The following is a 26590-nucleotide window of genomic DNA, read 5'->3' on the forward strand; positions in this document are numbered from 1 at the left end:
AAGTTCTCTTCTATCTTCTGTCTCTTGAGTCCATGACCCTACATTGGAATCCCTCTACCAACCAATTGCAAAAGAGGAAAAAAAACGACCCCTGGTGTTAATGAGAGGTTGGATTCCTTTCCACGTTTTATTGTTCCTCAAACCAGTCAATCTCAGTACTTATCATGTCCAATATGCATATATTTATAATTAAAATATATCTTGTTTTTGTAACAATAGTTAGTCTATTCTAGTAAGACCTATGTATGGCTTGAAAACCAAGTAACAAGAGGAGGTGTGGCTCAAGTGGTAGACTGCCAGCCTTGAGGAAAAAGCTAAGCAAGAGCTCGTCTGAATTCAAAACCCTAGTACCCCCCAAAACCCCAATGAAGATGATCAGTACTTAGTTTCACCTTTTCCTACCTCCAGACTATATTTGTTTTTTTTTGTTTTTTTTTTTACTATTTTTTTCATTAATATTTTTTATTATAAAGGTGATGTACAGAGGGGTTACTGTTTCCTAAGTCCGATAATGAGTACATTTTTTTGGGACAATGTCACCCTTTCCTTCCTCTCTCCCAGTTTTTCCCCTCCTGTTTTCATCTGCAAGTTCTATAGTTATTTCCACATAGTGTCTAATGAGTACTGCTACTGCATTTGTTCACCCTTTGTCCTTCCCTTTCTATGCCTTTCCTTACCACCACCACCACCTCCCACCCTCCCTCACCAAAGCCCAATAAATGAACAAAGAAGACAAAAAGAAAAAACAAAACAAAACTCTTTCTTTCTTCCTCCCTCCCTCCCTCCTTCCCTCCCTCTCTCCCTTCCTTCCTTCCTTCCTGCCTTCCTTCCTTCCTCCTTTTTTTTTTGTTGGCCTTGGGCTTGAACTCAGGGCCTGAGCACTGTCCCTGAGCTTTTTAGCTCAAGGCTAGCACTCTAGCAATTTAAGCTACAGCTCCACTTCTAGTTTTCAGATGGTTAATTGGAGTTAAGAGTCTCACAGACTTTCCTGCTCAGACTATATTTGTATACAGTTTTGTATAAATTTTATAGCTAGCCAGTTTTTTAAAAATCTCAAGTCTAAACAATATAGCTATACAATTATTTCTTGGTTTAATTATTTCATGCATTAGCTGTTGCTTTTTAGGGTAGATGAAGTATTAAAATTTTACCTTTTCTCCCCACTTCCCTTTTTTTCCTTTCAAAATTGTTATATTTGCCTATTGCTTAATGATGGTGTGTAGACTGTGTGGTTGTGCAAACACTTGTCACACTAATGAGGCAGATAATTAAACTGTGATTATTTCTTTCATATATTTGTATAATTTCTGCATTTATTTCCTTTCATCTACATACTTACTATTTGTCTATCCGTGTTTCCATTAGACGTATCATATATCTATTTTCTTAATTTTGCAATATGCTCAAATAAGTCATATTATCCAACAAAAAAAATCTACTTTCTAGAAATCTCTTTTCTAGAGCTTTCTGTCCTTGTCCAATCTGGATTATTTTTACTCCTGATCCTGGAAGTTGTGTTTTTCTTTTTCAGTGTAAAAAGTATGTAATGTCATCTGAATACTTCGCATAAGATGTTATATTGAGACCATTGTAAAGTATAGATACTACTTGTATTTAAACAATTTTATACTGCTTATATTTTTAAAAGTAAATTGTGGACTGTGATTAAGTCTGTAACAAAATAATTCCCAGAACAACATATTCACATAGAATACATGCTTCTTTGTTCTCCCTTCTCTTGATCATCCTTTTGATACTCTTGTTATATAGATATTAGTAGGTTATTATTTTATTGATTTCTTTGGTAGTTTTAAGAAACATCCAGAATTCATCAGTGTCCATGAAAAACTAGCTTAGAAAAATAATACAATATAAGATAATGTTATTTAATGTTTTTGGAATTATCTTACAGCTCTGAATATTTCCTTTAACTATTTAATGTTGGAAACAATATTTTATTATTAATGTAATTGTACAATAAGTTATCGGAGGAGTATGGAGAACCACATACTCAGCTCTGCTATGGAATATCAGTTACTCCTCATGGCCTCAGACATAAACTTGCATGAGGTATGAAGGCTCCAATATTAGAAATAATGAAACAATTAAAACACACCATATCCTGTTTATAACTGTAGAACATGTATACAATTGCTTTTAATGAAAATTATGTTAAGATATAAATGAAATTCACACATAAAACATACACATACATTTATCCATACACATATGTACATTAAGTTTCAATTTTTAGCCAGTGTTGTGTAATGATAATGCAGTGAACACCAGAGTAGCTATTCATTGCCAAAATCTTACTCATAGTAGGATGTTCATTTTGCCTACTTTCCCTAGACCACATTATCCAGGATGTTTAGAAAAGGGTACATACCATTGTTCTTTACCACATTCTAAAATGACTGTAGATAATAACTGCAAAACACAACCACCCCAAATTAAACACAACATAAGCAGTTCTTTCTAGGGTCAATATGTACCACCCATGGGTCATTTAAATAGGATGGGACACTATAATTATTGAACATGTTGTTCATTGATGAGTACTGTAACTCTCACATGTAAAATGCATATAATATATATGTATATATGTATGTGTATGCACACATACATATTTGCATTATTGAACAACACTTAGATTGCCATAGTTTCTTCCTCAGTTTCTTTCACAGCAGCTTGCTAAATGTCAGTCTTGAATACCAAATTCTTTTTTAGTTGGTTTCATGGAAGAGTAAGATTAATGAGAATTATAAATTATAACTCCAAATATATTTTTGATTTTTATGTTATCAGTTTCACCAATGCTGTAACTAATGTTCTCCAATATTCTTAGCTTATCAGAAAAAATATTTTCAGATTGCATATTAAAGAAAAGCTTGGTATGCGTGCATGTATGGGTGCGTGTTTTGCATTGCACTCTTGTTTGTTCAGATCCTTTGCCTCATTTTTGTTATGCCAGTCCTGGGACTTGAACTCAGAGCCTGGACACTGTCCCTGAACTTCTTTTCCTAAAGGCTAGTGCTCTACTATTTGAGCCATAGCAACACTTGTAGTTATTGGAGATAAGAGTCTCTTGGCCTTTCCTGCTTTCAATCTGCAATCCTCAGATCTCAGCCTCCTAAGTATCTAGGAGGCATGAGCCACCAGTGTACTCGGACCCTGAGCTTTTTTTTTTTTTTTTTGCTTAACACCAGTGCTTTACCCCTCGAGGCACAGCTCCACTTCCAATTTTTTGCTGGTTAATTGGAGATAAGAGTCTCATGGACTTTCCTACCTGAGCTGCTATCCTCAGACCTCCGCCTCCTGAGAAGGATAACAGGCGTACGACACTAGCACTTGGCTTTTAATTTTTTTAAGTCTGAGACTGGCACTCAAACTCAGTACCTGCTGCTTTTGCTCATTGGATAGCACTCTACCAACTGGCTTTTAATTTATTTTATTTTATTTTATTTTATTATTTTTATTTTTTTGGGTCTGGTAGTGGGGCCTGAACTCTGGGCCTGGGCATTGTTCCTCAGCTCAAGGCTAGTGCTCTACCACTTGAGCCACAGCACCACTTCCGGCTTTTTTCTTTTTTTTTCTTTCTTTTGTCGGTCGTGGGGCTTGAACTCTGGGCCTGGGCACTGTCCTTCAGCTCTTCAGCTCAAGGCGAGCACTCTACCACTTGAGCTACAGCGCCACTTCCGGTTTACTGGTGGTTTATTGGAGATAGGAGTCTCACAGTCGTTCCTGCCCGGGCTGGCTTTGAACCGTGATCCTCAGATCTCAGCCTCCTGAGTAGCTAGGATTACAGGCGTGAGCCACCAGCGCCCGGCTCCAGCTTTTTTCTTTTTGCTTATGTGGTGCTGAGGAATCGAACCCAGGGCCTCGAGCATGCAAGGCAAGCGCTCTACCACTGAGCCACCTTCCCAGCCCTGACTTTTAATTTTTAACACACATATACACATACATATTGCATTGAGTTGTGTGCATTCCTTGTATATTTTGGATGTTAGTACTTTTCCCTGCTATTCACTTACTGTATTAAGGTAGCAACACCTCTTCAGAATTTGAATCCATAGTCCTAGGGAACCATTCCTTCTAGGGGTATTGGCAATACAATTTTCTTGTTTAGGCCTGATCCTGTTACCAGTATTTGTCTTAAGTGGTAATAAAAACTGTACTCCATTTGTGTTAAAATCTGGATAGCACTTTCTCTAACAAAGAGTTTATATGACTTTGCTGGCTTATCATACATGGAACTTGTAGGTCTTCAATAGATAGTACTCATTTTCTGAGAAGGTTCAGAAGCAATTGAAATGGAAAGATAATGGGAGTCAAATAAAAAGATTAAAACATGATCTTCCTTACTGATGAAGATGACTAGAGAAAATGATTTTAGTATGGACTTCACAAAACTGGAACATAAAATATAGTAGTTTTACTCAATCACAAGCAATTCTGGGGAAAAAAACAACAACCATAAGACTTTAACCAAAAGTGTTCATCATTGTAAGGCCAGGAGGCAGTCAGAATGTTGGATTTCCTTAAGCATATAGGCTCCTGGGAGGAAAGCGGAGGGTAAGCACCTAATCCAAGCTTACTCAACTGTTTATTCTAAACATACTTGTCATATAACTCATTCCTCATCCTGTGGAGAGAAAATCAGGAGTGTTAGTCTAATTGGAAATAGGCTAATTAATAGTCCACTTGGAAATAGAAGTAAGATTAAGTGTTCTCTATAACACAGCTCAGCGATATATTCAGTACTGTCATTTGCTTGAACCTGACTAGCTCTTCAGGACCAAAAATATCAAATTTTACTGTAACAAAACTGGTATTTTAGGAATAGCTCAACTGCAGAGTTTCAAATTAATGACATACCAAGAATATATTAAAAACTCTAACAAATGGGATAATAAAGAATGTGGAAATGTTATTTAAATGCAAATGTACCAAAAGAAATTTATTCATCATTATCTAGCAAGTGAGAACAGTAAACATTGTACTGTTGTGTGTATGCATGTGCACACGTCAGTACTGTGTCTTCAACTCAGTGCCTCATACTCTCACTTGACTTTTTTGCTCAAGGTTGGCACTGTTCCACTTGAGCTATACTTACACAGGTTTTTGCTAGTTAATTGGAGATAAGAGTCTCACAGACTTTTCTACTCAGGCTGACCTGTGATTCTCAGATCTCAGCCTCCTGAGTAGCTAGACTTATAGGCATGAGCCACAAAGGCCTGGTTAACATTGTACATTTTGAGCACTATATGTTCCTTCACTTAATACTTGCTAGAATTTTATAATGAGGCTTCAAGAAAGACATTTACTATGATATCTGGTTTCATGTAAGGTTAACACAATAATGTATATGGTATGGTAGAAGGCAAGAAGGTAGAGAGGGAGAGGGAAAGTAAAGGAATTCCAGAGAAGAGGAGAAGAGAGGAAATTAGAATGACATTTAATTGGATGGGTGATCTAGGTCATGTGTTTCATGGAGAATATTATAACAATGTAAAGTGAAAGTATGTGGGAAAGTTTGTGTGATAATGGTAACAAGAGGACAATATGAGTAATAGTTGAGAACTGGAAATCCCTGTGCTAATGTAAGCAGGAACAAAGGGAGTGAAAGTCACAGGGAGAGCTAAGAATGATAGTGGTATTTGTCACCGTATATATGGTAATATGAATAATAAGAATTGATTATGTGCATGCATAAGGTTGTGTGTGCGAGAAAGGAAAAGTAATGATCATGTAGGGAAAGGACAGGATGATAATGAGACACTGGGATCATTATATGTGAAAATGTATGTGGAACATTTTGAATACTAGGATTGCAGAATGGGTAGTCTGGATAAGTATAATATGATAGTGGAAGATAGGGACTGATAGATCTGTGTGTAATGCTAAGGAAAGTGGGAAGTCTGTCTGTCCATGAGGACAGAATAACACACTTGAGAATGTATGAGATCACAGTGAATGAAAATTTTGAATGAGTGTATGAATAGGTCTGACCATATTTTTAGTATGAAATTTTGCTAGAGATTTGGTTTTTGGTGTTAGATGTTTTAATGTTTATATAAATCTTCCTGAGCTTTGTTTGGCGGTACACTTATTTAAAATAGATATTTTCAAGTCTTTTTTTTTCAGTACTAGAGTTTGAACTCAGGGATTTATACTTGCAAGGCAAGTGTTAGACTACTTTGAGCCATGCCCTTCTAGTTTTTTTTTTGCTTTATTGTTTTCATAGAATCTTTATGTTTATGCCCAGGCTGGCCTGGATGATGTTCTTCCTATCTATGCTTCCTACGTAGCAAGGATGACAGGCTCTTGCTACTTTGCCCAGCTTTTTATTGGTTGCATTGGCTGGCCTGGTAACTGCTATCCTTGATATATCCACCTCTGCATAGTTAGAATTACAGGCATTAGTCACTACACCCAGCCCAAAGTTTTGCCTTTAAGAATTTGTTAGGCAAGCTGGATGCTACTAGTTCATGCCTGTAATCTTAGATACTCTGGAGGCTGAGATTTGAGGATCTAGGTTTAAAGCCAGTCCAGGCAGGAAAGTCCAGGATACTCTTATCTCCAATTAAACACCAAAAAATGCTGAAAGTGGAGTTGTGGTTCAAATAGTAGAATACTAGACTTTTTTTTTTGTTGGTCATGGGGCTTGAACTCTGGGCCTGGGCACTGTCCCTGAGCTCTTCAGCTCAAGGCTAGCGCTCTACCACTTGAGCCACAGCACCACTTCCAGCTTTTTTCTGCTTATGTGGTGCTGAGGAATCGAACCCAGGGCTTCATGCATGTGAGCAAGCATTCTATCACTGAGCCAACTTCCCAGCCCCTAGAGTACTAGACTTGAGCAAAAAAGTGCCCAGGTCCTGATTTCAAGCTCCAGGATTAGAACACACATACAAAATAATTTGTTAGACAGGGCCACGCAAGAAATAAGCTGAAAACTTATTAGCCACAACTGCAGAGGCCAGGCCCATATAAATAAATATCCCATGCCACATGAATTAAGAACTATTTGGTTTTAGTTGGTGGGAACTAACATGGTCCCGAGAACTGTTTGAACTTCTAGTACTTGTTTCCTCTAGTCATTTTTTTTGTCAATCATGGGGCTTGGACTCTGAGCCTGGATGCTGTCTGTCCCTGAACTCTTCACCTCATGGTGAGTGCTCCAGCTTTTGAACCACAGTGCCATTTCCAGTTTTCTGGTGGTTAATTGGAAATAAGAGTCTCATGGACTTTCCTGCTGGCTTTGAACTGTGATCTTCTGATCTCAGGTTCCTGAGTAGCTAAGATCACAGGTGTGAGCCACCTGTGCCCAGCCTCTAATCATTTTTGGCACTTATTATCTTGAATCCTTTCATTTGGTTCTTTCTGTAATTTTTGGTACTTTCCTTTTATAAATTTACTGATCCATACTCTGCTGGCAATCCTTCAAAGATCTCTAGAGTTCTCTTATGTATAACTTTCTCCTTTCTGGCAATAGGTTCTGTGAACTTCAGCAACCTTGGACTTTTCCTGTCTTCCATCTCAGTCACCTCTGTCTGAGGTGCCTCTTAAGCAGTAAGGGCTCTACATTTTCAACATGTCAAGGATCACTATTTTTCATTGACTGGTGTCTAATGTCTTGAAAACTATTGTCTCATATTTCTGTTCAATTTGTGGGGATGGGAATGTTCTACTGTAATCTGAAGACCTTATGCTATGGCCTGGCTTTCTCCTGGCTAGTATTCTACCACTTGAACCACCTCCACTTCCTTGGTTCATTTTTTAAATGTTTTCTTGTTCCTTTTACACTTTTTTGACCTTCTCTATTGCTATGTATTAGATATCAAGTTGTGTTCATGACAGTTGCTTTTGTTGTTGTTATCACATGAGTTCTTCCCGAGAATAAGAAACTCATTCAAAATTAGGGATTTGAGGAAGAATTTGGGCCAGATATGTACCCACATATTCTAAGGGTATCTTAAGGTCATACTTCTATCTTGGGAAACGTCCAAGTGGAAATGCAAGTTATGTGGTCTCATTTTTGCCAGGCTTGCCTCTGCAATCTTGATACCTTCCTCCAAAGTTGCTGGCATTACAAATATGAGCCACTTCAGGTGGCCTGAATAATTCTACTTCTAATAACATACCATAAGGAAACAAAAGAGCATTTGTACAGAGGTGTGTGTGTGTGTGTGTGTGTGTGTGTGTGTGTGTGTGTGTGTGTGTGTGTGTTGGGGGTTCCACAATGATAATTTAATGAACAAAAATAAATAGAAATGATATTTTTTTAGTCAAGTAGGTAAATGTCTATGATGGAATATCCAGAGTAGGCGGCTTTATAATGTTATGCAAAATGTTGTCAGAATAATTGTGATAGAATATTGTGCTATGTGCAAAAGTCTCAGATTATACAGGTGCCAGTGGCTCATGCCTGAAATCCTAATTACTCAGAAGACTGAGATCTGAGGATAGCAGTTTAAAGCCAGCCTGGGTAGGAAAAGTTTGTCAGATTCTGATCTCCAATTAATCCCAGAAAACCTGGAAGTAGGGCTGTGGCTCAAATGGTAGAGTGCTAGCTTTGAGCAAAAGGACCTCAGGGACAATGCCCATGCCCAGAGTTCAAGCCCCAGCACTGTCAAAAAAATTCAGATGATGTGTATTACTTGCACTTATCCATATGCAAATACATATGCTATGATTGGGTAGGAATAGACCATTTTTTCAGCATTTCTCAGGTCAGCTTTGTTTCATAACATGAAATCTGGAAACGTCTGTCATAAACTGAGTTCCATGAGGATTTTTCTGATGTCCCTTGCCTCTTTCCCTTTAGAGTATCCTGGTTGAGTTGGTCAAGGAGTAGACATGCACCAAGTGGAATCTCACAATTGGTTCTCCCATCTCCATGCAGTACAAGAATACAGAATGAGCCACATGTTAATCCTAGCTACTCAGGAGGCTGAGACTGAGGATCACGGTTCAAAGCCAGCCCAAGCAGGAATGTCTGTGAGACTCTTATCTCCAATTAACCAACAGAAAACTGGAAGTGGTGCTGTGGCTCAAGTGGTAGAGTGCTCACCTTGATCTGAAGAGCTCAGGGACAGTACCAGGCCCAGAGTTCAAGCCCCATGACTGACAGAAAAAAAAAAAGAATACAGAAGGGGCTCTTGAGTGGATAGAGGCACTCACCAGGACATAGCCACAAGGGGCAAGACTCTTGCTGAGTCATCATCTCCACCATTGAACTAGTATCTTGATGAGTCATCCTCTACCTCCCTCATGGAACATGCATCTTGTTGAGTCATGCTTTCCCCCCTTCACCTTCGAACTTGAACCATTTTGGAGCCCCTCCCTAATGCTATGTTTTGCCTAGGTGGGAAGGCCTAACTTCTCAAAAAAACTGTATGAAAAGGATGAAAAGTCAAGCTATAAATCAAGAGAAAACACAATATTTGACGAAAAGGCTCATAATTTATTTTTATTGTCTTTAATTACACTTTTATTATCATTAAATAGTTAACAATTCAATATGTCAACTTATGAGTATAGTTTATCAAAGCAACCTTTTAAAAAGTCAAAAAAAATTCAAAAATGGGCAAAATATACATGGATGGAAAATAAGCACATGGAAAAATATCCACATATTAAATGATTAGGGATATCAAAACCACAAATTAGGGGTATCAAAACCACACTGAGATGTTCCTACACATCAGTTGCTAAAAATATAGATAACAAATGCTGGGTAGATAATGCTGATGGAGTGATAAGATTGCTCCAGGAAAGTTCAGTAGTTTTTGGTAAAACTAACATGAATTTACTATAAAACCTCAAAATTGCATTTCTGGATTATTCCCCTCCCCCTCACCAGAGAAATGGGAACTTATACACACACACACACAAATTGGAAAAATCTTAAATACATCTAACCAGTCCCCAATTTGTTTGTTTGTTTTTGGTTGTTGTTTTCTGTGCTGGTTCTGGGGCTTGAACTCCCATCTAGGCACTGACCCCGAGCTTTTGAGTTCAAGGCTAGTGCTGTATCACTTGAGCCACAGCTTCACTTCTGGCTTTTCGTGGTTAATTGGAGATAGTCTCATGAACTTTCCTGACTGGGCTAGCTTCGAACCACGATTCTCATATCTCAGCCTTTTAGTAGCTAGGATTATAGGTATGAATCATCAGCCCCTGGCTAAGCCCCAATTTTTTTTTTTGTTTTGGTCGGTCGTGGGGCTTGAACTCTGGGATTGGGCGCCATCCCTCAGCTCTTCAGTTCAAGGCGAGTGCTCTACTGAGTGCTCTACCTTTTGAGCCACAGTGCCACTTCCAGTTTTCTAGTGGTTTATTGGAGATAAGAATCTCATGGACCTTCCTGCCGGGACTGGCTTTGAACTGGGATCCTCAGATCTGAGCCTCCTGAGTAGCTAGGATTACAGGCGTGAGCCACCGATTCCCAGCTTCAGCCCCAATTTTTTTTTTGTGAAAATATTGTATAGAGGGGTTATAATTACATGGGCAAGATAATGAGTACATTTCTTATCAAGCATCGTTGCCTCCTCCTTTGTTTCCCCTTCCCGTCCTTTCCCATCTCCCACTGTTTTTGGTTGTTGTTTGGTTTTTCTATTTCCTGGAGTTCAGCATCGAAGTTTTTAATAAGCTCTGTTGAAGGACTCCCAAAAAACAATAAGATAAAGCAATCTCTTCCTAAAATAGATAAAAGACTTGTACATATTTTATGTTGAATTTTTATGTTTCTATTATTTTATAAAAGTGTATTCTCCCACATCACTTAGCAGAAAAACAAATTAAAACTACCAGTAAATGACAAAAATACACATTAAATTGGCAAAATAAGGGACAAGTCTGTTATCAAGTACTAAAAAGTATTTCATTCTTACTGTTGGGTATATGCTGACGTAGAAATAAAAATGCATTAGGCATTGAAATGAATATACACATAGGTACTTTGATTGTAGTATTGTTTGCATGTGTTTCTGCTGAAGGTCTTAAACTAACATTAAAGTCTTATCTGTGGGGAATGCTTGAATACATTGTAGTACATTACTATCATGGATTATGTACCTATTCAGAAGAATCAATTTAAAGAAGTAGGTTGTAAATAATACAAATCAGATGCAAAAAAGTTTACAAAATATGATCTTAGTTATTATAAAATAAACTATGACCTTTGGGGCATGGAAGTACAAACATGGGACTAAAGCATGTCTGACAGGTGGAGATAGAAGTGAAAGAATAAACAGGCAAAATACTGTAACTTAAAAATAAAGTATATCTATAATGTCATTGATATAAGAATGCACATCTGTATTTGCTGTATGTGGTATATAAAAGGTACATAAGATTAGCATTCATCACAAAGTAGTGACATTTAAAGTGATGTCTATTTAATTTTTAAAATATTTTAGATAGTGTTTGAGTTTTTGTAATCTGTGCATTATTTCTACAAAAAATAAATATTTGTGTGATGAAGTGAACTTATCAAAGTAAAACTGCTTGGATTTCTTACTTTAGCAATTAGGCAGAGTGATTAATTTCCTGATTATCAAAGCAAAACTGCTTCTTAGATTTCTTTAGCAATAAGGCAGACGTGATTAATTTCCTGATTAAAAAGTATTAAACATATAAAATGTACCAATATTATTCTAGGTACTGAGGATATATAACATGAATAAAACAGACAAAAATTCATCAGCCTAAAAGGCTTATATTCTGATGTGGAGAGAGAAGGCATATGGAGAAGGGATGGTGGAAAGGAGAATACATATGGAGAAATACTGAAAGATATGCAATTCATGAAGTGAGGTACTTGATTAGATTACACATCTAGAATTCATGGATGTTGATAGCCTATAAGATGCATCTTGAATCTCTTTTGCTGAGTCTGATCACGTCCTACTGCAGACACTTTACAGAGGAAATGCTGAAGAAATACAGGCAGCTGACAGAGGTAGGTTGCTATGCAACACAAGAGGAAAGTCATCCAGCCAGGCAGAATTGATGTTGGCCCTTGGGGACCAAATGTTGCAGTCCTTCCTACCATTAGCTTCCTTTCATATTCAGGCGCCTGGATGGAGCTAATGGTAGAATTAATAGGACATCCATGAAGTTCTACCTGGATTTTGAAGCATTATCAGTTTAGTTTGATTGAGTCACCTTACATCTGTATGTCATCTTCTGCTTTGGTGAATTTTTCCAGTCATCCTAGAAGCACAGAAACCTGTGTAGTTTTTTTTTTGGGGGGGGGGGCAAGACTCACTTGCTGTGTTTTTGAATATTGAGAAATGAGGCTCACACAGTTGGAGAAGGGCAGCCAGTATTTAGTCCCTGGAATTCTGAGGTCTAGTCCAGTTTCTCCCTGCAGGGCAGACACATAAGCATCTGACTGTTCTTTCAGGTTTAGCAGGCACAAGGAAGGCCTGAGGGACAGTGTGACAACATTACTCATAGGAAGAGGCCTGTGGGTGGGAGCACAGAATGGACCTCAAGGCACAAGTTCCACTTTTGGCTGGACCCCCATATATAGAACTCAAAGCATGAGTTTAGGCCTTCTAGAACATAACACATTTATTTCATGTTGGGCAGGTGTTGGGGTAGGGGAGGTTGCATGGGCTTTGCAGTCAGGAAAATGCAAATCAAAACTTGCCTTGTCTGACTAGTGTCTCAGCTTCTATTTGTTTTTAAATGGGGGTGCTGGCACCAACTTCTCAAGGCTACTGTGAAAAGGAAGCAAGCCCCAGCACAGACCCTGCTGTGAAGTACAAGCTGTGCCTTTTCCTCCCCCACATTTCGAAAAGTATTTTCATGTCTGGAGTTGAAAAAAAAAGAGCAGGAAAGAATCTACTGTTCTTTCTTAGTCTGGCAGCTAGAGGGGAGTGGGTAACATGGAGTCTTGTGAAGTATTGCTACTTTAACTCCATACTCTGGCTTTTTCAGTCTTGTTATTTCCTGTGTCCGAAAGTAGGTCAACTCCACAGAGGTCAAACACTTGTTGCAATGAGACCCCGTATATTGATACCTCAATTAAGACCTAAGTGGTGCTTGGCAACAGGGGAGAGAGACAAGAGGACCTGGCTGGAGGGGCTCTCAATAGGGGAGTTTCAAGGGACAGAATAGACACGCATTGCGGAATAGGTAGGGAGCCCTTTGAGGGGCTAAGGGTGGAACCTAGAGCTATAGGCTCCTCTGTCAGGGAGGCGTGCACAGAAAGAGGAAGAGTCTTTTTACCCTGTGGACTTGGTTTGTGGTGAGTGGTGTATTGGCAAAGCGGTGAATGGGGTGGGGGGGGGGGTGAGAAGGAGAGGCTGTTCCTCTGGTGCACACATGCGCACAGTGGTCTCCTGGATGAAGCTTTTGTTGGGAAAGGAGGCGGGACATTTATTTGGTCAGTTAGGTCTTACGCATGCGCGCCGCTTCCTCAAGCCGTGGGTGGTATATTAGTTGAAGAGGCGGGGTCGTCGTTGCTGCCGCGCTGGCATTTTCTCCTGGACTAGGAGAGAGTGCAGTGCTGAGCCAAACAACGCAATCCTGATCCTGAGTCGTGAAGAAGGCAAGCACCGAGGGGGTTAGGGTTGGGGCTGCGGAAGGCAAGGTGAGATTTACCCCCCACAGGGCATCTGCCCCGTCGTACAGGCGGATCCCCTCCATTTAAAAAAAAATTTCCAGTTCCTTTACCTCTCGATTCAGAACCCCCTTCCGCTGCCTGAAGCCCGAATTACCCCCCCCACCCCAATCTTTCCTGATTTGAAACCCTCATTCTCTGAACCCACTTCACAGAACCCTCACAGTTTTTTTTGTTAGTGTTTTGTTTTTACCTCAGTCTGTAGCATTTAACAATATCTAGTTTGAATGTCTGTTAAACTCCCCATATTGGAATTCCAACCTAACCTCACCTCCCATCCACGCTTCTTAATACTTCCTGTACCGCAAATTTGAAGCCCTTCCCTGGCCAGCTACTGGACATTTTGAATCTCCATTGGGAAAGCCATTTACTTTTCCCGCCCCATTCTGGCCGGTTCTTCAAACCCATCTCCTCAGTTCTCTCCTCTGCTTCCCACCAGACCACACCCCCTATCCGGCCCCTTGTATTTGCCTTCTGTAGTGTAATGCCTCGCCCCTCTTTTACTACCCCACCCCCTAGGCTCCGCTCTTGCTGGAGACGGGAGCCATGGCTCAGAAAATGGACTGTGGTGCGGGCCTTCTCGGCTTCCAGGTGAGCTCCTCTCCTCACCCCGCCATTTCTCAAAGTGGACAAGCCTCCCCCTTTGGGCTTCTTCAGTTGCCCAATTGCCAGGATCTGGTTTGCCCTTTCGTGCCTAGAGTCCGTTGACTTGCTCATTCTCAGCATTTAGGGAAGGGGGGAGGGGCGTCCCGTTTTGCTGTTAGTCCCTGCTCAGAGAAAGGGGAGACCCTGTTAGTAAGGCAATTTGCCCAGAGACTGCTGGTTTGTAAGGAGCCTTCCCCCCCACCCTAGTCCCGATGCGTGCAGAGCAGTCTGTCGTCCCTTCCCCCAAACTCCCTCCTCTACCTTTCTTCACCCTTTGCAATTCTCCTTAGCCTCAACTCCTAGTTCCGCCTCACAATACTGAGTTCCCACTGCAAACCTCGTGGGCCCTTCTCAGTGCCCCACCCAACTCCACGCAGTCTCTTCGCGCAACTCCACCCCTTTACCCCTCCCCCATATTTACCAGTTTGTACTTGGCCTGCCTCCTCCTCCTCCTTCCCTGGACCGGTGTCTGCCCCTAGATCTCTGTCACTGGCCGGCCTGTTTTTTACACTGTGACAGTGTCTGCCTCCTCTGAGCTTTCTCAGCTCTGCCACTCCTTCTCTGGCTTTTGAGGCCTGGGATTTAATTTTTTCTCTCTTGTATTTTCAGGCTGAGGCCTCTGTAGAAGACAGCACCTTGCTTATGCAGACCTTGATGGAGGCCATCCACATCTCAGAGGCTCCACCTACTAACCCTGCCACAGCAGTTGCCAGCAGCCAGACTGCTAGTCCCCAGAGTTTACAGCCTTTAACTGCCAATGCAGTGGTTGACACTGAGGTCTCAGTAGCATCCACTAGGCCTAAGACAGCTTTTAGAGCCCAGAATGCTACCACAAAAGGCCCAAATGGTGTCTATGATTTCTCTCAGACACATAATGCCAAGGAGATGCCCAATACCCAGCCTAAGGCAGCTGTTAAGTACCACAATACCACTCTGAGGGGTCCAAATACTGCCTGTGATTTTTCCCAAGCTGGAAGTACTGGTGAATTAGCCACTACCAAGTCTGAGTTGGCCTTTAAGGCTCAGAAAGCCACTACTAAGGTGGGCCCAAATGACAACTACAATTTGTCTCCATCTCCTAAGGCCAATGAGATAGCTAACAACCGGCCTAAGACAACCTTCAAGGTGTGGAATGATACCACTAAGGCTCCTACAGCTGATAGCCAGAGCCAGAACTTAATTGATGCCAAAATGGCCAATTCCCAGGGTGACATAGAGACCAACTTAGGTATATATGAACCTGATGGTGCAGCTGCACAGACATCAGATGGTTCCCAGGCTCAGAATCTGGAGTCTCGGACTATAATTCGAGGCAAGAGAACCCGCAAGGTGAGATCTCTACTAACATCACTTTGCTTTGGTTTTATCCTTTCTTCTTTGAGGTTTGTTTTAAACAAAAACACATATAAATATAATTGCCTATATTTGTTCAACTAGTTTGTAGTAGATGTTGAGTTAAATGCTTACTTCTGTCCACAAATTGATGGACAGTTAATACAGAGACACAGATAATATATACTACCTGTGTACAATTCATCTTACATTCATATAGCAGCCACTATGTGTTAGGGCTCAAGCTAGGCACACTCATACAGGTTTCTTCATTAAATCTGTAATTACAGGTACCTCCTTATTAGCTTGGGATCATAGTCTGAGGGTTTTTTGTTTTGGTTGTCACTTTTTGTTTTGGTGGTACTGGGGTTTGAACTCAGGGCCTTGTGCTTGCTAGTGCTCTACTACTTGAGCCATGCCCGCCAGCCCTTTTGTTTTAGTTTTTTCAGGGCTAGCTTTGGGTTAGGATCCTCCTAACTTCAACTCCTGTGAGCTGAGTTCTCAGGTGCAAATGAGGTTAGGGTCTCAATAACTTTATTATTAATTTTTTTGCCATGGCTGGCCTCAAACCACAATCCTGTCTTCCACCTCCTCAGTAGCTGAGGTTGAAGGTATGAACCATCACACTGAAACTCCTAGTCTCAGTTTTACAGAGAAGGAAGCATACGTGTAAGAAAGATGAAATGATATGAATCCAGGGCTATATAAGCTAAGCAATGGTGGGAATAAGAAGAGGAAAAGCCTCAGACCTTGCCTTTGGTTGCTCTTGGTTTGGTTTGGAGAGAAAATTCCTTCCTGTAAGACAGTAAAAGACAAGTCTAGGGTTCAAGGTGACTAGTAGCTAGTGATCCTGCTGTCATTATAAGTGAGTGTTTAGAGGACCTTCCCAAAGTAGATACAATAAAGGCATAGGACCAACTAGTAACCTCAGACTTTACTTCTTTCTGATCATGCAGATTAATAACTTAAATGTGGAAGAGAACAGTGGGGATCAGAGACAGCCTCCACTGGCTGCAGGAACATGGAGATCTCCACCTGTTCCAGTGACCACTCAGAATGCACCTGGTGTACCCCCTCATGTGCTCTGGCAGACCCCACTGGCTTGGCAGAATCCATCTGGCTGGCAAAACCAGACAGCCAGGCAGAACCCAGCAGCACGTCAGAGCCCTGTGGCTAGGCAGACCCCACCAGCCTGGCAGAATCCAGTTGCTTGGCAAAATCCAGTAATCTGGCCAAGCCCAGTGATATGGCAGAATCCAGTGATCTGGCCAAATCCCATTGTCTGGCCTGGCCCAGTTGTCTGGCCAAACCCCGTAGCCTGGCAGAATCCTCCTGGATGGCAGGCCCCATCAGGATGGCAGACCCCAGCAAGCTGGCAAGGCCCTCCAGACTGGCAAGGCCCTCCTGATTGGCCACTACCGCCTGATTGGCCACTGCCACCTGATTGGTCACTTCCCACTGACTGGCCAATTCCACCTGACTGGATCACTCCTGATTGGCCAATTCCACCTGACTGGCAGAACCTGCGACCCTCACCTAATCTTCGACCTTCCCCCAACTCTCGTGCCTCTCAGAATCTAGGTGCCCCACAGCCCCGAGATGTGGCCCTTCTTCAGGAAAGAGTAAGAGCTGTCCTTCCACTTTTTGCTTTCCTTCTTTTTATTATTATTATTGTTCTTTAATTTATATTTAGCCAAGTTTTTTACAAATATGATTATTTCTTTTTCTCTTCCAAGGCAAATAAGTTGGTCAAGTACCTGATGCTTAAAGACTACACAAAGGTACCCATCAAGCGTTCAGGTAGGAATCCAGGGCCCCTTCCATATGCTCTGTTGACATCCCTTTGCTTTTGCTTATGTGTCTTTTCCTTATGTAGTGTGTGCTGGTACTAGCATTTGAACCCAGGGTCTGATCACTGTCCCTTGAGCTTTTTTACTCAAGGCTGGTGCTCTTTCACTGGAGCCACACCTCCAATTCCAATTTTTGTTTGGTTGTAAATTGCAGATAAGATTCTCATGAACTTTCCTTCCCTGGATTGCCTTTGAACTGTGATTCTCAGCTCTCAAGCTTCCTGAGTAGCTAGGATTGTAGCATGACTCCTTGGTGCCTGGTACCCTTTAGTTTCCTGTCCTTTTCCTTCCATACATGCATGGTACCGTCTTTCCACCTTTGAGCAGGGTTGGCAAAGGGACTACTGCTTTGTTCCCCTTGCTCACTCCAGTTGCCCCCTTCTACAGAAATGCTGAGGGACATTATCCGAGAATACACTGATGTTTATCCAGAAATCATTGAACGTGCTTGCTTTGTCTTGGAGAAGGTAAGAATGAAGCCTTGAAGGAATGGAATGATGGGAAAAGTCTTGATTTCAAAGATTCATGGGATTCCTGTTGGGTATTTGGGACAAGTCTCACAGAGACCTGAGTGACTACCTATGGGTAGCCAGATTTGTAATTTCATAGTCTGTTTTCTTACCCCTATAGAAATTTGGGATTCAACTAAAGGAAATTGACAAGGAAGAACACCTGTATATTCTCATCAGTACCCCTGAATCTCTTGCTGGCATACTGGGAACGTAAGCTGGGAAAGGAGGTGGAAAGGAAAATGACCTTTCTTAGTGATGGTTAAACCATTTCCAAGAGTTTCAAATTATTGAGGGTTTAGGGTGATAAAGGAGGTCATGAGCAGAACTGGGGGGGGGGTGTAATTCTCTCCTATCTAACTGTATTGAGGAGGCTACCTGGGTAAAGTGGCTGAGGTTTGCTCATGCAAATAGCTACTGAAAATATATTCTTTTTACTCCTTTAGGACCAAAGACACACCCAAGCTGGGTCTCCTCTTAGTGATACTGGGCATCATCTTTATGAATGGCAATCGTGCCAGTGAGGGTGAGTGACTGGACTTGCAGTAGGGGGTTGGCCACAATCTGATTTCCAAGCTCATTTTGTATGTCTTGTCTCTCCTTGCCTCCCACTGTAGCTGTCCTCTGGGAGGCACTACGCAAAATGGGACTGCGTCCAGGGTATGATTGGCTCTCATCTCTTGCTTGTTTGAATCATATTTTGGCAACAGAAGATGGTCACAGAATTGAATTAACCTGGTTGTGTTGGAGGAGAGGTTTGTTTGGGGAGGTTCAGAGTCCAAGGGTAGATAGAGGGATATAGAAAATCTTGAATTCTGCCTCTTTTCATATTTCTGACCTGGTGCTGGAAAGTCCTTTGCCTTTGGACAAAGTCAGTCTGATTAAGTTTTTCTTTTTCCTTTTTTTAAACTATCAGGGTGAGGCATCCCCTTCTTGGAGACCTAAGAAAACTTCTTACCTATGAGTTTGTAAAGCAGAAGTAAGTAATGTATATGGATCCTTTTCTTGTCCATGCTTCCTTTTTTTTTCTTTTTTCTTTTTTGTCAGTCATGGGGCTTGAACTCTGGGCCTGGGCGCTGTCCTTCAGCTCTTCAGCTCAAGGCTAGCACTCTACCACTTGAGCCACAGTGCCACTTCCAGTTTTTCTGAGTAGTTTGTTGGAGATAAGAGTTTCACAGCTTTTTTTGCCCAGGCTGGCTTTGAACTGTGATCCTCAGATCTCAGCCTTCTGAGTAGCTAAGATTACAGGCGAGAGCCACTGGCACCCAGCGCTTCTTTGTTTTTTAACAGTGTTCGGTATATAGGTTCATAGAGAAGCAAATCTGTACTGTGTTTATTGATTATACTTCTTAAGGTTGAATGTTTCTGCCATATATAGTTATCTTATAAGTGAAACTTGTCCATAGTCTTCACTACAGACATTCTCAAGGCTGTGTCAGGTAGAGGTGTTTGCACAGTAGTGTAATGATGGTATTGGCCTATCTATGGCTCGACAGGATTAACAAGAATGTGGAGCTAGAGCTTTGGCATAGGTTTACGGTAAGATTAATGTTTTCTTTTCTGTGATTGTACAAACTTTAGCTGTGAGTGATTGCTTAGTGTAGAATAACTGGCACAGGATTCAAAGGCCTAATAAGTAAATGTCCTAAATTGTGTCTGGGAATGAATATAGGGTAAGAGAGTTACTACTTGAAATAAATTTCAAACTGAGATTCTTAGGTATTGATGGGCTTTTATTCTGCCTGGATAGGTAGACACAGACTTTTTCACTCTTTCAGATATCTGGACTATAGACGAGTGCCCAATAGCAACCCTCCGGAGTATGAGTTCCTCTGGGGCCTTCGTTCCTACCATGAGACTAGCAAGATGAAAGTGTTGCGATTCATTGCAGAGGTAATAGAAGAACTGTTCTAAAATTGTTAGGTTAAGGGATGAGGTATATCTGTGTCTGGGAAAGATAAGTTAAAAGATGAGGTATATCCATGGCCAAGAGTAAGAATGATGATATCCTAGGTATATTGCTTGCTCTGTGAGCAGTACCCAAATAGGGTCATTGATATGTTGATATGTATGTTAGATGGTTAATGCATATTAAGATTTAAAAAAATTATTGCTGGGTGCTGGTCGCTCACACCTGTAATCCTAGCTACTCAAGAAGCTAAGATTTGAGGATCAAGGTTCAAAGCCAGTCCAGGCAGGAAAGTTCATAAAACTCTTAAATCCAGTTAACTACCAACCCCCAAACCCCTGAAATGGAGCTGTGGTTCAGGTAGTAGATTAGTACCATTGAGCAACAAAGCTCAGGGACAGCATCTAAGCCCTAAGTTTCGAGTCACAAGACAGACACATTTTTTTATTTTGCTGAATGATCTCAATGTGGACTCTTAAAAAGAGTTGCACTTATAAAAGAACAGTATGGGACTTGCCAGGGCTGGGGATGGGATAGGGAATTGGAGGATGCTGGTTAAAGAGTATGAAATTTCAGTTAGAGCAGATGAATAAGTTCTGCAGATAAAATGCCATATTTTAAAAATGAAAAATTTCCCCTAAACTTTACAGTATAGCTGACAGAAATAGATAATATTTATGGGCTACAACATGATTTATTCTTAAGTGTTGACTGTTCTTTTCACTTATTTTTAATTGATGAGTAAAAATTGTATGTATTTGTGGGGTTCAGTATTATGTTAATATGTTTATTGTGTATGATCCATTACTTCACATATTTACCTTTTTTACAGTTAATAACATTTAAAGCCCAATCTCTTAGCAGTTTTCAAATATGTAATACATAATCATTAATCATTAATACATAATCATGATTATATATGATAGGTCTCCAGGACTCATCTAACCCTGTCTACCAGAAACTTCATATCCTTTAAATAATATCTTTCTATTGCTTGCTCACTTTGCTCCAGGTCTACTCTACTATGAATTTGGCTTTTTGTAGACTCTACCAATAAGAGATTATACAGCATTTGTCTTGCTGTATCTTGATTGCTTAGCACAGTTTCCTTTAGCTTTGTCCATATTGACAACAAATAGTTGGGTTTTATTGATACCAAAAGCTGAGTAATTTTCCATTAGTGTGTATGTGTGTGTGTGTGTGTGTGTGTGTATACATACATGTATGTGTATATATATCACAATTTTTTGTTCATCTATTGGAATACACTTATGATTGTATGTTTGGCTATATTGTGAATTGAGTTTTATTTTGTTTTGTATTTTTCATCTCAGGTTCAGAAGAGAGATCCTCGTGACTGGACTGCACAGTTCATGGAGGCTGCAGATGAGGCTTTGGATGCTCTCGATGCTGCAGCAGCTGAGGCTGAGGCCCGGGCTGAAGCAAGAACCCGAATGGGGATTGGAGATGAGGCTGTGTCTGGTCCCTGGAGCTGGGATGACATTGAGTTTGAGCTGCTGACCTGGGACGAGGAAGGAGATTTTGGAGATCCCTGGTCCAGAATCCCATTTACCTTCTGGGCTAGATACCACCAGAATGCCCGCTCCAGGTTTCCTCAGACCTTTACTGGTCCTATTATTGGTCCTGGTGGTACAGCCAGTGCCAACTTTGCTGCCAGCTTTGGTGCCATTGGTTTTTTCTGGGTCGAGTAAGATGTTGGGTAAGTATATCACTTTGGATTGGGCAATTGGGGTTCTTAGGAGTTAGGGGTATAGGTTTGATGAGGTCAAATTTGTATGCATAAAGTAGGAGCCATAGAAAAGCCATGGTGTGGAGGTGAGGGAAATAAAGGAAGCAGTATTTGGTGTCATGTTGCATCTATTTAATATATATCAAGGATTTTTTAAAAAAAATTTCTTTCTTAGGTTCATGGATACTCATCATCAATTGGAATAGTTTTTCCCTCGAGTGAGGCTGAAGCCTCAGATTCCTTCTAAACCCATCTATCTAGAGAGCCACATCCTGTTGATGGAAAGTGGCATGCAAGATAACTTTATTTGCTGTTCCTGTCTATTGCTTTGTTTTTTTTTTCTTGTGTGCTGTCAAGTTTTGGTATCAGAAATAAACATTGAAATTGCAAAGTGAATTTTATGTGCTTTGTTTTTATTCTGTATTTAGGGAGATAATGCCTTTAATGGGAAAAATTAGCTCTAAGCTAAGGGCAGATCAGCTTTTAAGCTGATAGAAATATGTGTGTATCTTGCTAATTGTGAATCAATGAACAGAGGGATCAGTGAATGTAAGTGTTAATGAGACCCAATAACTAATATTATTCAGTAAATTCCATGTAAGTATGCTGGGGTCATTCATTCCATTTCAAACATTAGAAATGGAATAGTGAAATTTGAGTCTGTTAATAGACAGTTGAATTTAAGGACTGGTAAGTTAGAACATACAGGTGATGACAAGATCCAGAGTGGGGAGAGAAAAGTCAGTGGATTCTGATTCCAGGGTGCTAAGTTCTCTGGGAAATGAAGTAAATCAAGGATGGAGGAAGGAGTAGAAATTTAAGAACTTTTGAAGCCAGGTACCTAAGTTTTTGTGAGAATTGTCATGTAGCTGCATTGTTCATAAAGGGATGGACTCCTATGAATGCTATTCCTTAGGAAATTTCATTACAGATACTAGATTTGTTTTTGGTGTGTGTGTGTGTGTGTGTGTGTGTGTGTGTGTGTGTGTGTGTGTGTGTGTGTGTGTGTGTGTGTGTGTGTGTGTGTGTGTGTGTGTGTGTGTGTGTGCATGCTTACTTGGGTTTGAACTTGTGTCCTGGGCACTGTCCTTTGGCTTTTTCATTCAAGGCTAGTGAAACTTTTCTTGATGCTGGATTTGAACCTCAGTCCTCAGATCTCAGCCTCCTAACTACGTAGGATTACAGGAGTGAGTCTGTTCATCCCTCCCTTCTTCACATGTCTGTACTTCCTTTCTTTTCTTCTCTCTCTTTCATAGAACTGGGGCTTGAACTTGGCCTCTATCTAGCTTGCTAGGCAGGTAGCTGCTCCTTTAGCCCTAGAGATAGATTTTCATGGACAGTGAAGACATCCTCAATGGCCTTTTCTCCATCACAGAGAAAAAGTCTATTGCTTAAGAGAACAAGATAAAACTTATAGATCTTCCTTCAGAGTAAGAAAGTCTCTAGCCGTGTGTGACCTTGAGCAAGGCTCTGGCTTGAGCTGAGTCTATGCTAGAAGCAATGATGTCCTACTGAGGATGGTATTAAGCCTTAACCATAACTTCTTTAGGAATTTTAAGTGGTATCTGGATGTGTGGGAGAAAGCAAGAAGGAACTCCTGGAATAGAATAAAGCAAGATCAAAGTCAGTCTGATCTCTTGGAAAGGGTCTGGGAATGAATAACAACAATGTCCAGGGCTTCCAAGGGCTCCCAAATAATTCCCAAATTCCCAATGAGAGGTCTCAGGATTCATAGGAAAGAGAGTGTAGGTCTTCAGTCCCTTTCCTGTCTCCTGCTTAACATTGGTAGAATCTCACATTTTAGCCAGGCCTGGGTTATGAACCTCTCCTCAGGCAGGCCTCTGGGAATCTTAATCATCTAGGGCCTTTGGGGCAGGGATTATCCCAGTCCAGTGCCTACAATGCTTCAGATCTGGGCCAAGGTTTCTGCAGTTCTGCGTGTTTGTTGTTCCTCCTGTTGATAAAACTAGGATCTTTAGGGCTAGGTTGGTTCTTATGTGAGCAAAGGTGCTTGTACCATGTGTTATGCCCACAGCTAATTTTGGTACAGAACCCTTTAGCTTCTCCCAGTGTGTGTTCATAACCTCTATGTTCAGGTAGATGGACTCCACTTTACCGCTTCAGAAAGGAACAAGCCATGTGTTCATAAGCCTTTGAGGTAAGCACAGGTCTTCCTGAGCTATCATTTCCAATTCCACAGAAACTTTCTCCTCACCCCCCCCCCCCCCCCCGCCCCATTGTTTTGTAGGGAGAGGAATTCAGACCAGCGGGATGTGTATGAAGATTTTCCCATCTCCACTCCTAACAGTCTTTGGAGTTCCCTGAGTTTCAGTTGCTCATTTGTAGATAGGTAGGAGATGATGTCTGTGTCCTTACCCAATTCTTGTGACCAAAAGGCAGTGATCTAATGTAAATAATGTTATTCATGTAAATCCTCCAACTCATGCCAGTTACCTAAGATGTGGAAGAGTCCTAGGCCACTGTTCTTGGCATTCAGGCACAGGTGTTTGTTTAGAGGGTAATATTGTTAAGACATCAGATTGTGGAACTCACTAGGTAGTTTGGGGAATCTAAAGAAAAAGGATGCAGGGCTGGGAAGGTGGCTCAGTGGTAGAGCACTTGCCTTGCATGCCTGAGGCCCTGGGTTCAATTCCTCAGCACCACATAAGCAATAAAAGAAAAAAGCCGGAAGTGGCGCTGTGGCTCAAGTGGTAGAGCGTTAGCCTTGAGCTGAAGAGCTGAGGGACAGCGCCCAGGCCCAGAGTTCAGGCCCCACGACTGGACCCCCCCCCCCCCAAAAAAAAAAAGAAAAAGAAAAAGGAAAAGGATGCAACCCTAAGACCGGGAACTGAGAGAAGAAACCCTGGAACTAAGCCCTTTAGCTTTTTCTCTTACTGTAGGCTTCAGTAGGCCATTCCATCCAGTACACACCCCAGATTAGATCTGATTCTTTTTAGGAAATTCTGGTGTAATTTTCAAAGTAGTAGAAAGTAAATAAAGACTTTCAAATACTTATCAGTGTAGATAGTTTTATTTTTATTATAATGCGGATTTTTGGTAAGTGAATGACTTAATGTCAAAAATAGTAACTTAATGTCAAAATAAGGAATTTGGGGGTGTGCACATGCATGTACATATGTGTGGTATGTGTGTGGAGGGGGAGTGGGGAAGAGATAATACTGTATGGGCCTGTCCTGGTCAGGTGCAATTTAGAGATGACTGTACTCTTTTTGACATGATATTTTTGAAGAGTGAAGGGATTTGATACATGGAAGTTTGCTGTTCCTAGGTTTGAAACTGGTTGAAGATATATGTTAAACAAGATGGGTGATCTATCAGCCAGCAATGAAACCAGGACCTCAAACCTTCAGCTACAGGAATGGATTATGCCAATAATTTGAATGAGATTAAAACTAGATTTTCCACCCAGAGGCTCTAGAAAGGAATGCACCTGTACTGACTTTTTGGTTTCAGTCTTATCTATATAAAGAAACCAGCCAAGCCATGCCTAGATTTAAGACATGCAATAATTAGGAGATCTTAAAGGATTGTGTTTTAGCCACTTAGTTTGTGGTCATTTTTATGCATTAATAGGAAAACAGTAGTTTGACTAGCATATTTAAAGAATAAACCAGATTATTCCCTTTGAAATTGCCAACAGGCAAGCATGCAACCTACTTTTTGTCAATTACATGCTCTCTTTTTGGAATTTGAAACTTAAGTAATTAATACAAGAGTGAAAAAATAGTTTATATGATTTGATTCCCAGGACAACATTCTCATCAAACTGTTCATGCCTTTGTGTTTGTTTCTATCCTATTCTGAAGTTTCCTTCTCTAGCTTTCCTCCAGTTCTATTAGCCTCTGACATCTTTCTAATAAAATTTATATTGGCAAGAAAAATAATCCTACATACCAATTTTACCCTTTCAATTATGTGAATTTTGAGTGTTGTGAAGGTCAAGTGAAGGACACAAACTTAGGACTAAGGGCCAAAAGGAAACCAGAGGAATAAAGGTAGTTTGAGACTAAAATGAAGAAAAACTTCAATGACAGACTGGGCCATTTGCCATGCATATGCTGCCGATTTTTTTCCATTCACTAGTTTTACTATCTGTTGATTCTTTCCCATTCAATTACCATGCTTATCATATGGAGATAACTTTATTTCTATCATTTTTATGGGTTATGATCCAAATCATAAACTCCACAAATCATTATTTAAAAACAAATAAAATTCAAATGGTAACACCTCGCTACAAGACCTTAATAATAACAGAATTATATTTACAAAAAGCTAAAATAAATAAATGAAAATCATCTAGATTTACCCCCAAAAGAATTTTATAAAACATTTTGTAATTTAGGAAATAATCCTTTTCCTTTTCTAGTTTTTAATGTTGGATTAGTATGTGTTAAATGTACATATCGGTGGGCTTTGGTGTGATATTTCTACACGTTATAACATGTACCGCTTAAATCCAGCCTCCCTATATCTACCCTGCCACACATATCCTTTCCAACCCCGCCCCCTCCAATTCTGGCTTTTGGTGATGAATGGAGGGAAGAGTCTCATGGACTTTACTTCCTGGGGAGGCTTTGAACTGTGATCCTCAGATCTCATTCTCCTGAATAGTTAGGATTACAGGCATGAGTCACCAGCTCCCAGCTCCATCTTTACCATTTGTAGGGTTCTGCTCAGTAATGGTCTGGGGACATCTTCTTGTGCAACCCATCTGCAGTATTAGTTCATCTTGCAAAACATTATACCAAAACCTATAAACCTATACCTAAGAAACAACTTATTTTCCCTTTTCTCAGTGCCTGAAAATTACCATTGTATTGTCTATATTTATAAATTTGTCACTTCTAAGTACTTCATATAAGTTGTATTTTGTAGTATTTGTTTTTCTGTAAGTGGTTTATTTCAGTTGGCATAATGAACCTCTAGTTACATTCATGT

At 40.6% G+C, this 26590-nt stretch overlaps 1 protein-coding gene across 2 annotated transcripts in view; it reads left to right on the top strand.

The window, feature by feature from the left end:
* The window catches only part of Maged1 (MAGE family member D1), a 35148-nt gene extending 13124 nt beyond the window's left edge, over positions 1 to 22024 (top strand). The window contains exons 1-13 of one of the 2 annotated variants that reach the window (XM_042665789.1): positions 13459 to 13603; positions 14153 to 14224; positions 14888 to 15607; positions 16567 to 17232; positions 17347 to 17410; positions 17848 to 17927; positions 18091 to 18182; positions 18416 to 18495; positions 18587 to 18629; positions 18886 to 18948; positions 19748 to 19862; positions 21213 to 21598; positions 21804 to 22024. In XM_042665789.1, coding sequence (XP_042521723.1) covers positions 14180 to 14224; positions 14888 to 15607; positions 16567 to 17232; positions 17347 to 17410; positions 17848 to 17927; positions 18091 to 18182; positions 18416 to 18495; positions 18587 to 18629; positions 18886 to 18948; positions 19748 to 19862; positions 21213 to 21590 — 2346 coding nt within the window. In that variant the 5' untranslated portion in view covers positions 13459 to 13603; positions 14153 to 14179 and the 3' untranslated portion in view covers positions 21591 to 21598; positions 21804 to 22024. Of the gene's footprint in view, positions 1 to 13458; positions 13604 to 14152; positions 14225 to 14887; positions 15608 to 16566; positions 17233 to 17346; positions 17411 to 17847; positions 17928 to 18090; positions 18183 to 18415; positions 18496 to 18586; positions 18630 to 18885; positions 18949 to 19747; positions 19863 to 21212; positions 21599 to 21803 lie in introns of those variants that run through there. The other variant, XM_042665790.1, reaches the window with a different exon arrangement.
* The last annotated feature ends 4566 nt before the right edge of the window (positions 22025 to 26590 follow it).

This window comes from Dipodomys spectabilis, unplaced genomic scaffold, assembly GCF_019054845.1.
Source record: "Dipodomys spectabilis isolate Male_0828 unplaced genomic scaffold, ASM1905484v1 ptg000345l, whole genome shotgun sequence".
NCBI classification, from domain to species: Eukaryota; Metazoa; Chordata; class Mammalia; order Rodentia; family Heteromyidae; genus Dipodomys; species Dipodomys spectabilis.